Source organism: Symsagittifera roscoffensis, chromosome 3 (genome assembly GCF_963678635.1).
Source record: "Symsagittifera roscoffensis chromosome 3, txSymRosc1.1, whole genome shotgun sequence".
NCBI lineage: Eukaryota > Metazoa > Xenacoelomorpha > Acoela > Convolutidae > Symsagittifera > Symsagittifera roscoffensis.
In genome coordinates, this window is record NC_087064.1 from 63786288 (window position 1) to 63801071 (window position 14784).

Consider the following 14784-nt stretch of genomic DNA (forward strand, 5'->3'; position numbering starts at 1 on the left):
AATCTCCAAAATATTGTGTAAGTTAATTTATTTTTATTTGATAGACAAAAAAGTTCATTTTTACTTTATAAAATACCAACTTTTTATTTAAAAACAATTTTTAAACAATATACAATTTTTTTTGGAGAAAATACCCTTCTTAAAGTTTGTTGAGCTACGTAAGGGGCTCACTTTGATATAATTATGTCTGTGATCGACTGAGTATTTTCGGCTTAATTTTTGATTAACTAAGAAAAGCCAAAATTACCCATTTTTGGGGTAAAATTTCGGACCCGAATTTCGCAAAACAAATTACACCATATTAATTCTGCTAAAATTCTAAGCAAGTTTTATCTTCATAAGTTTTCACCTAAACTCAACCCAATTTGAGAAAAATGCCTTTTAAATTTCAAGTTTAACGCGTTTTGTCCGGTTAATTTAAAACAGCACTGTATAAGCAAGTTTATCCGTTTTTATAAATTGATGTTAGCTAAGCAAGAAATTGGCTAATTTATCCGGTTTCTTGTAAATTGATAGAAAATATAAGAGAGCATAACTCAATTTTTTTCTATGAAATGTCAACTTCCGAGAGCTTTTTCCGGAGTCATGTGACATTGGTGAACAATCATGTTTAATTTCATCTCCCTTCTTTTGTCCGGGTTTAATTTCTTTGTCTTCATTCAGCTTTGTTTCGTTTGATTTTTCCCTGAATCTTTTTGCGATGCTTACTGAATCAGATCATGAGACAAGGTTATGAGCCCGGTTTTCTGCGTCTTCTGGGTTCGTCGAATCGCTTGTTTATTTTTCAGATTGTTTACTTCGTGCTCAAAAATGTTGATTCATGAGTTAAGTTAAGAGATCGAGTTCATCATGTGATTTCATTTCCTCTGTTAAATGAAGGTAAACTCCACTATCGAACAGCTAAAGTGTTAAGGTCACGAAAAAGGTGAATGATTTCTTGTTTCATAAAAATTGTTTTCAGCTGAATTAAAAAAACCTTTTGATCCAGTTTTGTCATAGGTGATGTAAGAAAAATTAACAATTTTTTTTTTGAAATTTAAAAGTTCAAAGAGCTCTAACGTGATATATTTTTTTCTCAGAAACTCGTTTAGATTTTTTTCTGCAAAGTGTTCTCTTTGTTTTCCGGTATCCTTGGGTTCGTTGCGCTTTTCCGTACACGATGTATTCGTACACGCAATGTTTTACATAGTTTAAATTCTCTGCTTATTGTCTGTTTTAGTCTGACGTGAAAGTGATAGCAGATGGGAAAGGAGGGTCGTTCTACAGAGACCATCTGCCCCTGCTGGGAGAAGTGCCAGGCACTCGCTACTCTTCCTCTGCTGTGAATGGAATGAGTGGGAGGACGAATGCGGGTGGTTTGAGTGTGGGAGATGTGGTCAACATCGACTTGGACTGTGAGGTGGTGAAGTCATTCCAGCAGGGACACGGGGGGTGGACGGATGGCATGTTGGAGGTACAATATACAAATAGAATACAATACCCAACACACTCAAGTCAATTCACAAATCTAATCCATCTCATTAAGTTACATTGCACTGGCTTTTTATTCCTGCCGTAAAAGTGGCCGTTAAAATGGAATCGTGCTCAGAGCTTCATCGATTGAAAAACTCAATCTGATATGCTTAATAAACTGCAGGTTACAGGCGCGGGCGGGAATGTGAAATGAATAGCTAATTATTCTGTTTATGACCTCAATTACTTTACAAAGTTAGAGTCTTCTATTCCACACAGCAGAATCAAACACTTACTTATGATTAAATCAAATGAGCAACAAATATAATGAGATTTACTTGACAGTCTTTGCTGAACCTGTTTAAGATGGCGTTGCTTTTTTCTACTTCTACTTACTCATTATTCACATACTGATCATCCAGTTTGATTTGTTCCTGCATATTGTTAAATATCCTGAAATGTTCAACTTAATTATATTTTTGTGAAAAGTAGTGAGAGCGTTTATCGCTTCGCCCGCCCTGTTACAAGTAGACTGAGAGGGTTCTAAATGAATGTTGAAGATGTGTGGGAGCTGGAGTGGGTGATTGTTGTGTTGTGTTTAGTGTGTACAGGTGGGCACCCATGGCACAGTGGTGGGATTGGACGAGGACAATGACGTAGTGGTCGCCTATCCCAGTGGAAACAGGTACCACACAATACAATACTTCATACTTCATTACACAGCCGCCGCAACAGGCTACATGTACGCTTTTTAGACGCATAATATACCAGTAGACGATTGTGATGTCCTGAGATGTCTAGAATGCACTATGGTTGTCCAAGGGCACAACACATGTCGTAGTAGGACTCTTCTTCTGCCCCTACCCTCTTTCTTAATTAAAGTATAATTTGTTATACGGCATTTTTATGAGAAAATATTGTAAAAGGCCATTCTTGCTTTCACATTTTTTTTTGCAATTTAGAACATCAGGCTTTTTCATAAACGTTTGTGAGTTTTTTTTATGAAAAAAGAAGGGACTGGAAATCGCCCTGAGTGTTTCTGACTGTTCAAATTTTGAAAGTTTTATAGCTTTATTGAATATTTATTGCTTTGCAATTTATTGCAAAGCAATAAGTTGAAAATGAATATTTTTTTTTCGATGAGTCACAAAAAACGTATTAAAAAGTCTTAAAAATGATATTTTTGTAAGGACATATATCCCCTTTAATTGCATGAGCGTTGATGAGATTAAGTGGGCTAGCTACTTTGAAGTATCACATGTGAGGTATTTAAATTCTAGAAGGTTCGTAAAGTTATTGAAGCTGATATGGACATTTTTTTGTTCAAGATTTGAATTATCCGGACAAAACGAATTAAGTTAAAACTCTATTTTTTTAAATTTGGGTTTAAATTAGGCGAAAATGATGAAGACAAAAGTTTCACCTTGCAAAAGTATAGTTTTTGGCTTTTTCAATTAAATTACGTCAATCAATTGCGGCAATTGAGTCAAAACAAACGGTTCAATTGCTAACAAAAGATTATCAAAGAGAGATTCTTACGTAGCTCAACAAGTTTTAAGAAGATAATCTCCAATAGTTTGCGCAAAATGTTTAAAAGTTGTTTTCAAATATGAAATTAGAATTTACACGGGCGAAGCTTATTGTAATAAAACTATGCCATTTTTTTCCTACTCAAGTCGCAATAAAAGTGCTACTTGAAAGTGCTGCTTTAGGTGGTACTTTTGAATCACGCGGCTGTGTTGACCTTATACTGTGTTTTGTTATCTTATTTGTATTGTATTAATACAATTGATGCTTTTTTCAATTCATCAATTGAAATGAAAAAAGATACTTGCATAATTCATTACACAAGCGTAGTGTATTATTACGAACAATTTTTTTTCTAGTAATAAAAGTACTCATTTGGTGCACTTTATTTATATTATTCAATGTAATCATATTTAAGCGTATTTGGACATGAATGATTTAATGACATCTGTTGCTGCTTAGTTTTTGGCTAGTGTTAGGTCCTGTTTGAATCAAAAATATATTTTCTGAAAATGTATGGGATTTGTTGTTTTTTGTTCTTTTTTGCGACGCTTTGGAAATTTTTTTGCACTTTTCGCAGAAAAATAAATTTTTCTCAAAAACTACTGTACCGATTTTCCAAAAAAAAATAGTACCAATAGAAAAGCCGACTCCACTTCTATGTGCCTGCATATTGCGCTTATCTCTCTTCATTTTACCTCACGTTCTACGGCCTTCGAAAGTTTCAGTACGGAGATTTTCGGCCTATTTGATTTGAATTTTTTTCATTTTCTCAAATATTATATGCACAAGTCTGATATGAAGTTTCCAATCAAAAATTTAAACTATAGGGATTTACCCTTCCCAAGTGGTTTTTTTTTAAAATTTGGTAGAAAAAAATTATGGCCTCAAACAAGCCCATTTTTTGACATTTTGGTTTATTTTTTTGAAAATCTTTGACTTTTCTCAACAACTACCCTGCCAAATCGGAGATTAAGGGTGTAATCGAAAGAAAAAATAAGTTATGCAATTGTGACATGCAAAGCGTTTTGAAAAAATATGGCCTCAGAGAAATTTGCCCATTTTCTGGAAAGTTATTCTTTTTTTTTTCAAATCTAACCTGCTGATTGAGGGTGGTAGTTCCTTTAAAGTCACATGGTGCTTAGAAATTTCGTGCGTTATCTGTTTTATTTATTTTTTTTGTTGTTGAAAAACTGACATGGACATCGGAAAAATTCTTTTTTGAAATTGTTACCATTTGTTTAAAGAAATTTCGTCACTATTCTTAAAAACTACTAGCTAAATCTGATATTAAGGGTTCAATCTAAAAAAAATCAGGACGCGGAAATCTTCGATCTAAAAATCAGGGTGCGCAAAGTAGAGGCTATTCCCATGCTTTAGTAGTGAAAAATAAATGGATTTAGGAAAAGCCAAACTTTTGATCAATTTTTGGAATCTTTTTCGCTTTTTTTTCGATCATGGAGCAGATGTGAGAATGTGGTATTCCTAATCTCAACACAATTTCTTGGTGTATTTTTTATTTTTAACCTTGTTTTACTGTGTTTCGCCTGTTTTGAGGTCTTTTTTTTGCGTTTTCCTAGCTTGTGTTTGCGAAGCACAGCTTCGCCTCTGTAATCAAATTTGGTTAAATCTGATCCTAGCTTGTGTTTGCGAAGCACAGCTTGGCCTCTGTGGTCAAATCAAGTTTGTGTTTTTGTGCATTTTAAAGCCGAATCTGTGGCCGCTTTCTCGCTCGTGTTTGCGAAGCAGCAGCTTCATCTTTGTGTTTAAATAGCTAAAATGACTTTTTTCGCTATCAAACGAAAATATGTTGATTCATACAAATTTAAGGTTATATTATCTTTAAAGTTTTTTGAGCTGCATAGGCTCACTTTGATTTAGAATTCGAGCAATTGTAACTAGTTTTGGCTTAGTTTTAATTGACTATAAAAAAGTCCAATGTTTGCTAAAAATGCACTTTTTTCCTTGTCGTTTTTTGTGTAATATTAACCCAAATTGAGAAATACGATTTTAAGTTCCAAGTTGAATTCGTGTTGTGCGGATAAATTAAATCAGCACTGTAGTTGTCCTCTTCACAAGCTAGTGACTCGAATCAGTGTATTTTAATTTGCAGGTGGACATTCAACCCCGCAGTGTTGAAGAGAGTCCGCGTTTTTCCCTCTCTCTTAACTAACTCTCTGGACAACCCACCCTCGTTCCACACTAGTGACAGCTTCGAGCATGACCCCGACAACTCAGTCGGTGGTCTAACAGGAGGGGGAACAGGTAGTAACGGAAGCAACTCTCCTCGTGGTGCAGTGGGAGGGGTGGGTGCAAGCATCGGGGCAGGAGTGACGGGAGCGTTGCAAGTGGGGGACATAGTGCAGGTGATCAGTGATGCCGAGAGAATGAAGGGGTTGCAAAGGGGCCACGGGGAGTGGGCGGTGGCTATGATGCCGGTAATAATCCTACCATCTGTTTTAATTCGATCAAAATTATACCAAATGTTACAAGATGAAAAATAGTTGAACACGTGGTCTTCAATTTACAGTCTACGGGACAACTTTTTTTTTCAGATAGTTTAATTATGTACACGAACGTAGCGTAGTATGATAGTACGCAACTTTTTTTTCGAACCTAAGACGCAAATTTGATAAGTAATAAGTTAACACAGTTGCTGCTTTCTTAATTCGTCAATTGAACCGAAAAAGTTATTGGTTTCGTACATAAGTATAATAATTAGATATGTACTTCGCAAGAATTTTGAAATGCATAATTTACATGCAATGTTAGTATGATTGTCTTTAGCTAATTACATTTCAATTGATTTCGTGCAAATATCGAGGTTTTGTGCATCTTAAAGCTCCTGAATCTTTGCCGCTTTCTCGCTCGTGTTTGCGAAGTTACAACTTCGTCTCGGTGTCCAATTCGTGGCTTTCCGGTTATAACTACTGATGGATTTATTTTCTTAGTTCTAATGTATTTTCGCTGAAACCTCGTGGCTATCAAATAATATTTAGATCTCGCAAATTTGTTAGCGATGAGAGAAACGCAATGAAAAGCGTTTCTTTCATCGCTAACAAATTTGTGAGGTCTAAATATTATTTGTTAGTTAGTTTGCACTGAACAAATGGTCGTTTTGATTCATCAGTAGACACTTTGTCCTTTGTTTTGACGGAAGAGTTTTCAACGTGGTACAATTGGTTTTATTAATGCAGTTGGTTTTTTGGGATATTTGATTGGGATTTACAAATAGGCGCAATACTGTAAATTTCGGCAACTGTGTTCAGAATTTTGATATTTGTATTTGTTGTTTTTTTATGAACTTTTCTCTAATTACGCTTGCAGTTAGCAAGCGTTATCAAGTCAGAATACAAAAATTTTAAAGTTAAAAACCTGTTTTCGCTTGCGATTTGCAAGCGCTATCAAATCGGAATGTAGACTTTTTTTTTCTAGTTAACAACTAGTTTAACAAAATCAGTTGAATCACTTGACATGATCTTCGCCTGACATGCTCTTCAGCTGACGTGCTCAATTTCATGAAAGTTCAAATTTCACTACTGGCTGAGTACTAGTTACTACAGGGTAGTTTCAGGGGAACTTGAAAGTTTTTTCACATAATATCTTTTTTATTTCGGCTCAACTGGTGTCTGCTCGAAGATTGTCGGCCTTGTTTCCGCTTGTAAGTTTTGTCCTGTTGCTAATATGAGTTTCAGGAACTCATGTTTTACTCGAGTTCCTGTCTGATAAAACAGGTATTATGAAAGTGTATGGGTTTTTTTAAAACTTTTATTGGGATTTTTTTTGAGACTTTTGTTTGTATCCTTCTAAAAGCTCTGTGGAGGAAATATTTGACCGATATTTGTGACTTCTTCTCATTTTCTCAAAAAGTAGCCTACCAAATCTGATTTCTTTGTTTCAATGAATAGAACGAGTTTGAAAAGCTCGTCCATAAACAGTTTTGTCCAATTTTTTTTACACACAAATTTATGTCCTTGGAAATAGTCAAGTTTTTGTTTTTTTAACCGATTTTTGAATCTTTTATTTATTTTTCTCAAAAACTAACATCTCAAATTTGAGGTTGTGGATCCAATTGAAATGACGGGTATTGGGAAGCTTCCTTGTAGTAGCGGGGCCACTCACATTTTTTACACAAAAAGTTATCGTCCTCGGAAAAGTCAATTTTTTTGTGATTTTTTGAGCGTTTTTTTTCTGAATTTTATGAAGGTAATAAAAAAATATCCTGACATATGTGAGATTTTGGGTTCAATCCAAAAAACGGTTTGTGGTAAGCCCCTTCGGTGACGCAAATACTCCAAAGTTCTTGATTTTTTTGGCCGGTTTTTGAATAAATTGAAGTTTTTCTCAAACACTGACGTCCCAAACCTGAGGTTGTGGGTTCATTGGAGATAAATGGTAGTAGGAAGCTCTCCTGTATTAGCGGGACTACACATATACTTTACACAAAAAAGTTATTGTCCTCGGAAAAATCAATTTTTTGATTTTAAGCGTTTTTGTTTTCTATTTTATAAATTTAACCAAAAATACCTTCGCATATCTCAGGTTTTAGATTAAATTTAAAGAACGGGTTGTGGGAAATTCCTTTGAATACGCGACTACCCCCAATTTTTTGACACAAAAAATATGGCCCTAGGAAAACTCAAAATTTTGACTTTTTGACTGTTTTTTTTATTTTTCCACTTTTCTCGAGAACTGCCCGGCCTAGCGTAGATTTTTGGGTTCAACTGAAATAATAGATTAGGCGAATATCTTAAAAAAACTTTATGATTCTTGAAAATGTCAACTCTCTGATTTGTTGGCCGTTATATGGACTTTTTTCGATAACTATCCTGCCAAATCTGATCTCATAGTTTTAATCGACCCAACAGGTTATTGGGAAGCTTCCTTGCATTAGCGGGGCCACTCACATTTTTTTACACAAAAAGTTATCGTCCTCGGAAAAGTCAATTTTTTTAAAATATTTTGCCTTTTATTTATAATTTATTTAAGTTAATTTGTTTTTATATTTTGCCTTTTATTTATATTTTATTTATTAATTTATCGTCCTCGGAAAAGTCAATTTTTTTAATATTTAGCTTACTTTTATATTTTGCCTGGCCCAGTTTCTTTTAGGAAAAATTTATGGCCTATAAATAAGTGCAGCTTTTGAAAATTGGACCACATCTGGAACTTTTCCTACTCGACTAGAAAAAAACCGTGTCAATTCTCAGGAGTTAAATCGAGCAACCCGATTTTGGGAATCTCCTCTACTTTACCGGCCAGTTGTTGAGTTTATCAGAAAAAATCTACCGATTTCGGACAGTCGGGTTTTTGATATCGATCGTTTTTATAAACGTTTTGAATTTTCTTAAAAGCTACCCTATCAAATCTGATATGAAAATTGCAATCGAAAGAAATTTCTCTCTTTTCTCTTATTTTAGTTGAGAAACAACTAAGGTTTTGGGCAAGTCAAATTTTTGAAATTACTTATCTCGTCCCGAATCAAAATTCAAAAATATTTTGATTGACCTAGTTTCTTCAATAATTCTCTTTTGACTCAAGCTTTTTTTTTCAACTCATGTTTTTTTTTCAACTCATGCTTTTTTCATTATTGTGTTGTATCGCAAGTGATGTGAAGCTCCGCTTCGCCTCTGTGTTAACAAAATCCTTTCAATCATGGGGAGCAATATGAGCGCTATCTTAGTGTGCTGACATGCTCAGTTTTTGAAAGTACTAATTAAAGTTCTGGTTGCCGTTACATTTTTGTATCTTGTTAACTATACCCCCTCTGTATACCTTGTTAACTATTTCCCCCTCCTATGTATGTTTTTTTGACAATCATTTCTATATAGAATATGCATTTCAAAAATGTCAGCAATTAATTGGGTTTTCATTTCCGCGCGTTCGTATTTTCGTTACTCGCTATGTATATTGTACATACATAAAGTATTTTTATTACACTTGTGTCTGCTTAGTGTATTAATACGAACCTTCTTTTTTTTTATCGTTTTTTATAAACGTTTTGAATTTTCTTAAAAGCTACCCTATCAAATCTGAGATGAAAATTGCAATCGAAAGAAATGGCTGGGCGAAATTTCCTGCAGAAGAGGGTGCTCCTGAGTTTTTTATTAGAGAAATTTTAGGTCTTTGGAAAAATTCCAAATTCTCAAAAGTTTTCACTCTTTTCACTTATTTTAGTTAAGAAGCAACCAAGGTTTTGGGCAAGTCAAATTTTCGAAATTGCGTATCTCGTCCCGAATCAGTAAAACAAATTCAAAAAATATCAATTACTTGCCTCCAATTTTAGCTGAGCCCTAGGTGTCCTTCATTGAGACATACGAAAACTTTGATTGACCTAGTTTTTTTCAATATTTTTCTTTTGACTCATGCTTTTTTTCAACTCATTCTTTTTTTCATTATTGTGTTGTATCGCAAGTGATGTGAAGCTCCGCTTCGCCTCTGTCTTAACAAAATCCTTTCAATCATGGGGAGCAATATGAGCGCTATCTTAGTGTGCTGAAATGCTTAGTTTTTGAAAAGGCTAATTAAAGTTCTGGTTGCTGTTACATTTTATGTATCTTGTTAACTGTGCCCTCCCTCTGTATACCTTGTTAACTATTTCCCCCTCCTATGTATGTATTTTTTGACAATCATTTCTATATAGAATATGCATTTCAAAAATGTCAGCAATTAATTGGGTTTTCATTTCCGCGCGTTCGTATTTTCATTACTCGCTATGTATATTATACATACATAAAGTATTTTTATTACACTTGTGTCTGCTTAGTGTATTAATACGAACCTTCTTTTTATCTAGCGAAGCGATAGTCTTTTATATAGGTCATGATGATTCTTTCTTTTGTTTTCTGGAAAGATTCTTAACAATTGTTCTTTTTCAAATCTGATTTTTGCAGTTTGACTTGCAGTATGATTTTTTAAAATTTTTAACGTGCAGTTCTTTTCCTTTTTATAGTGAAGGCAAGCGCCACTATTGAACAGCAAAACTGTAAAGCTCGTGAAAAATGTGATTGATTTCTAGAATTATTTTTCTGAATTCCCAGCGGAATATAAAACTTAATTTGAATCCAGTTCGCTCTAATTGGAATATTTTAAGAAAAAAAATTTCGGTCATAAATCTCAAATGCCTGTAGCGTGATAGTTTTTTTTCGACAGTTCAATCTACGTTTTCAAAATTTTCAATCAACTTTTTTTTCGGATTGCTGAGTTGTGTTACACTTTGGCAAATGTCTGTTGGTTATGTTTGTTTGTTTGTTGGTTGTTTGTAGACACTGGGCAAAGTGGGCCGTGTGCAGCAGATCTACCATGACAACGACATCAAAGTGGAGGTGTGTGGCACCAGTTGGACATACAACCCCCTCTGCGTGGTAAAACTCAACCCCCCAAATACGACATCCTCCTCCACCTCATCTCACCCCCACCACCCAGACTACAACAGCAGTAGTCACCACCACGTCCACTTCCACAATCAAAACAACAGCAGAGCAAACACTGCAGACTCAAACAATTCTGGTAATTTGTGCTTCTGCAAAAAGCACAGCCTCAAGATTTACAGCCGAAAAATTGCATGCTATTTTTGAGTTCCAATGACTTCTCATAACAAGATTAGCAAAATTGCAGATAGAGCTTCTAAAAAAATATCGTATATAGTTTCTACCGAAGCTTCATAACCCTCCATTTGAATGAAATTCTTGGCGGAAAAAAAATTATTTTATAAATTTTTCGGGATGTTGGCAAGTTTGATCAATCGTGAATGTTTGCTTAATAGGGCCTAGAATGGCCCTTGATGGGCCAATCTTTGAAATATGCATGAAAGTAATTAGGGTGATAATCTGTGATAGTAACGGTTAGCTCGGGTCAATACTGGTTGCGGGTACGTTTTCACCTTTTGGAAAGATGCTACCTCGCAGATCTTTCTGGTTGACATAAGTTGTATCAATACTAATTAGTTAATTATTACGCTAGCGAGCAGATGGTGTTTTAGTACGAATCTTCTTTTTTCTAACCTAACTCGAAATAAAAGTTTTCATTAAAAGTGTTCACTTATGTGCTTTTTTGCTATAATCACAATCTGTAGCAGCGGAAATTTTATAGCATCTAGTCTCGGCTTTATTTAAGGCTAGTGATTGGGAAGGATTAAGCGTTCGTGGCTGAGTGGTTAGTGCGCGAGACGCATAATTTCAGTAAGGCGTAGGTAGAATCCGAGAGTTTATTAATTCGAGACTTGTTTTTACTTTTTTATTGCACTTTTTAGAACTCTAGAGCTGCTTTTTGTCGTGTTCACGATAGTGTAATATTCATTCAAGTTACATATAAACTGCAATTATGATGTGAATATCGGATACGGTAATTTGTTCGTGACTGTGAAGGAAATGAAGTGATTGTTGTTATTATTATTTGTTGACTCACTGGCAGATAGATTGTCGCAGCTGCTGAAGAAGCTGTTCGAGACCCCCATCACTGGAGAGACTCACGAGGAGTTGGTGAAAGCAGCCGCCAATGGGGACACGCAGAGGATAGAACTCCTCCTCTCCTCCAGTGGACTCTCAGCCAACCAGAACGAAGCACCATCTTCAACTGGTAAATCACACACACACGCACGCACATACACGAACAAACACATCTACATCAACAAACAAATCTTTTTCTTCCAATGCGCTCCCATATTATAGCCGTAACAGTTAATGTACTCAGCGTCAATTTTTTGCCTAAAAGCTAGAGTAGAAATCAATTATATGAAAATATCCTTTGCGTATTAATAATAGTGTATTAATACGAACCTTTCTTTTTTTCCAACCTAAGTCGCAAATATTGGTGCGACAATTTTATAGTGCGGACCCCAATAATAGTGGGACACATTAACAACTTTTTGATAGCTTGTGCTTTGACATTCGAAAAGGATTAAATTAACACATTTGATGCATTTTTAATTCATCAAATGAACCAAAACAGCTATTTGTTTCAAACCAGGGTGATCACTCGGTCGTTAATCAGCGACAGGTCGCTACTTCTCGACAGGTTGCTAATAGTCGCTAAAAGATAGCGACTTCCACAAACCGAGAAGTGAGTGGTCGATGGATTTGAATATCGAATCATCAAAATGACCTGCCTACGAACTGATTGAATGATGCGATTCAGTCATTTCTTTTCTCCGTGCCTTAGAGTCGTCTGGCGGTGGCCAAGTGGTGAATGGTCTGTTTGCGGGACACACGGCACTCCAGGCTGCCAGTCAGAATGGGCACGTGGACGCCGTCAAACTACTCATCAAATTCAACGCAAACCTCGAAACACAGGTACTCAACACATCACTCATGCAACTAGCGCAATTTTTTTACACAAGAATTGTTGGATCTACTTAACAATCCCCCGCCTTATGATATCTACTAAAGAATCTCCATCCCTGTAAATACAAACAATAAATTCGCACTAGAGCGTTGTATGTAAATTCAAATTTTGCTGCATTCTGATTGGTCGAAAATTCGCTGAAAGTAATCTACTTAACAATCTCTCCTCCTTTCTTGAAAGGTGGGGAGATTGTTAAGTTGATCCGAATTTTTTTTACACATGCGAAGCGTAGTGTATTGTTACGAAGAATTTTCTCCTACCTTAAGTCGCAAATAAAAGTGCTCATTTGGTGGCACTTTTAGTATACTTCAAATAAGAGTAATGAACGTAGCGAGGACTCTTATATAGGTGTTGCTGGTTTTTTTTAAATTTTATTTCAGGGAAAACTTTTTGTTCGCGCTCAATTTTAAGTTTAGGTTTGACTTATATTTCTTTTCAAGTTCAGTGCATTTCTTCTGTTAAAAGGAAGGCAAACTCCACTATCGAACAGCAAAACTGTAAAGGTCACGAAAAACGTGATCGACTTCTTATTTCCAAAATGAAATTATTCATCAGATTTCCCAGCTAAATAAAAGTTTTAGCTAACAATCCCGTTTCCTCAAATTAAGTTAGTTTTAACAAAAAAGTGTCCATAATAGGTTTTTCTACAAATTCAAAGAGCTTTAAGGCCATCTATTTCTTTCTTACGCAACGAGACTTTTTTTTCCGCCAGCGGCTGTGCCATGTGTTTTGAAAAAAATGGCCCTAGAAAATGTCCAGTTTTTAAAATGTTTCTTTTGGAAACTTCTTTTTCTTCAAAAACTAACCTGCTGATTCTGGGGTTTATAGCTTATACTAACTATCGTGGTGCTTAGGTTTTTTACTGCTTATTCTGTTTTACCCATTTTTTTTTTGTAAAAAAGCTGATGTGGACTTCAGAAAAAAATTCTTTTCAAGTTGTTACCGATTTTTTTAAAGAAATTTCATCACTATTCTCAAAAACTACTAGCTAAATCTGATATTAAAGGTTCAATCTAAAAAATCAGGGCCAGGAAATTTTCAATGAAACATCAGATTGTGGAAAGCAGAGACTATCCCCATGTGGTGAAAAGTTAATGGATATAGGAAAAGTTGAATTTTTGATTTTTTGTTCCTTTGGAATCTTTTTCTCTTTTTTCAAAATTTATCCAGCCAAATATGAGATTAAGACTTCAGTTGAAAAATGGTTAGTAGTTTTTTTTCTCCTTTAAATAAGCGGTTAATCACCTAGTTAAGCAGAGAATTTCGAGTAGTCAGTGTCGAGTAGTATTTTTTGAAATTGTGAAAATTACGCATTTCCGTATCAGTACAATGTATGATTATAAATATTTGAACAGGTAGGTCTAGCATTAGCTTGACCATTAGCTTACTTCCAATTGACCGTGGCGCAGATGCTGCGAGGGCATGAATGACACTCCTAATCATCATGTGGGAGTTTCAAATCCGGGACATTGAAATATTTTTTATCTCGAATTTTTGCTGCTTTATTGGTGACTAGTGTTAGTAAAATTACGTGTTTTTTGATTTTATTTTTTTTCACTTTGATTTGCCTGTTTAGAGCGCTTTTTGAATTTTTTCTCGCTTGTGTTCGCGAAGAGCAGTTTCGCCTCTGTGTAAACTATCGAGCTTGCAAGCCTAGTGTAAAAAAAACAGCCTTCTTTTTTCCAACCTAACTCACAAATAGATAGTCATTAAAAGCTAAAATCGGTTCTCTGCTATATTTGCGGCTATTGTTTGTGGTTTAAAAAGCCTCCGTGGCTGAGCGCTTATTGCGCGAGACTCATAATCTCTAGCTCCTAGATCGAAGCGAGACCTAGCCGATTTTTTTTTTACTAATTCGAAGCTTATTTCTTTTTTTTTATTGCTGTTTTTCTTAGCCGATTTTTTACTACTTCGAGGCTTATTTCTTTTTTATTGCTTTTAGAACTGATTTTTTGTCGTGTTCTGGCAAGTGTTTGCGAAGCACAGCTTCGCCTCTGGGCAAAAGTCATGATGTTTTCTTTGTGGTTTCATTTTTGATTTTTGTAAAGTTAAGTTTATTTCCTTTGTTGAAAGGAAGGCAAACTAAACTACCGAACAGCAGAAGTATAAAGTTCACGAAAATCTTGATCGGCTTTTAGTTTCGAACGTGGATTTTAATTGTCTTATTTCCAAGTGGAATTTAAATTTTGATCCATTTTTTTGAAATTCGGCAATTTTATAATTTTTTTTTTGAAATTTGAAAGTTGCATTCTTTATAAATATATGAACAAATTAATATTTTTTACTGTTTCTTTTTTTTCGTTTTTTTTCAATTTTATTTCTTTTCCTTATGATAGCATTTTCTTGCATTTGGAAGCTCCCTTTAGCCACCTGTTTCGCTTGCGTTTGCGAATTGTAGCTTTACCTTCATGTGGTTTTTATTTCGAGTCAGGAAAATTATTACCCAAAACCAAAGCTGAAACT

The 14784-nt window shown here is 35.0% G+C and overlaps 1 protein-coding gene across 2 annotated transcripts in view; it reads left to right on the plus strand.

The window, feature by feature from the left end:
• The window catches only part of LOC134841469 (E3 ubiquitin-protein ligase MIB1-like), a 48614-nt gene that overhangs the window by 14230 nt on the left and 19600 nt on the right, over nt 1–14784 (plus strand). For both annotated transcript variants that reach the window (XM_063857478.1, XM_063857477.1), the window contains 6 exons: nt 1220–1453; nt 2055–2137; nt 5093–5417; nt 10245–10488; nt 11392–11556; nt 12139–12269. In XM_063857478.1, the coding sequence (XP_063713548.1) occupies nt 1220–1453; nt 2055–2137; nt 5093–5417; nt 10245–10488; nt 11392–11556; nt 12139–12269 (1182 nt within the window). The remainder of the gene's footprint in view (nt 1–1219; nt 1454–2054; nt 2138–5092; nt 5418–10244; nt 10489–11391; nt 11557–12138; nt 12270–14784) is intronic.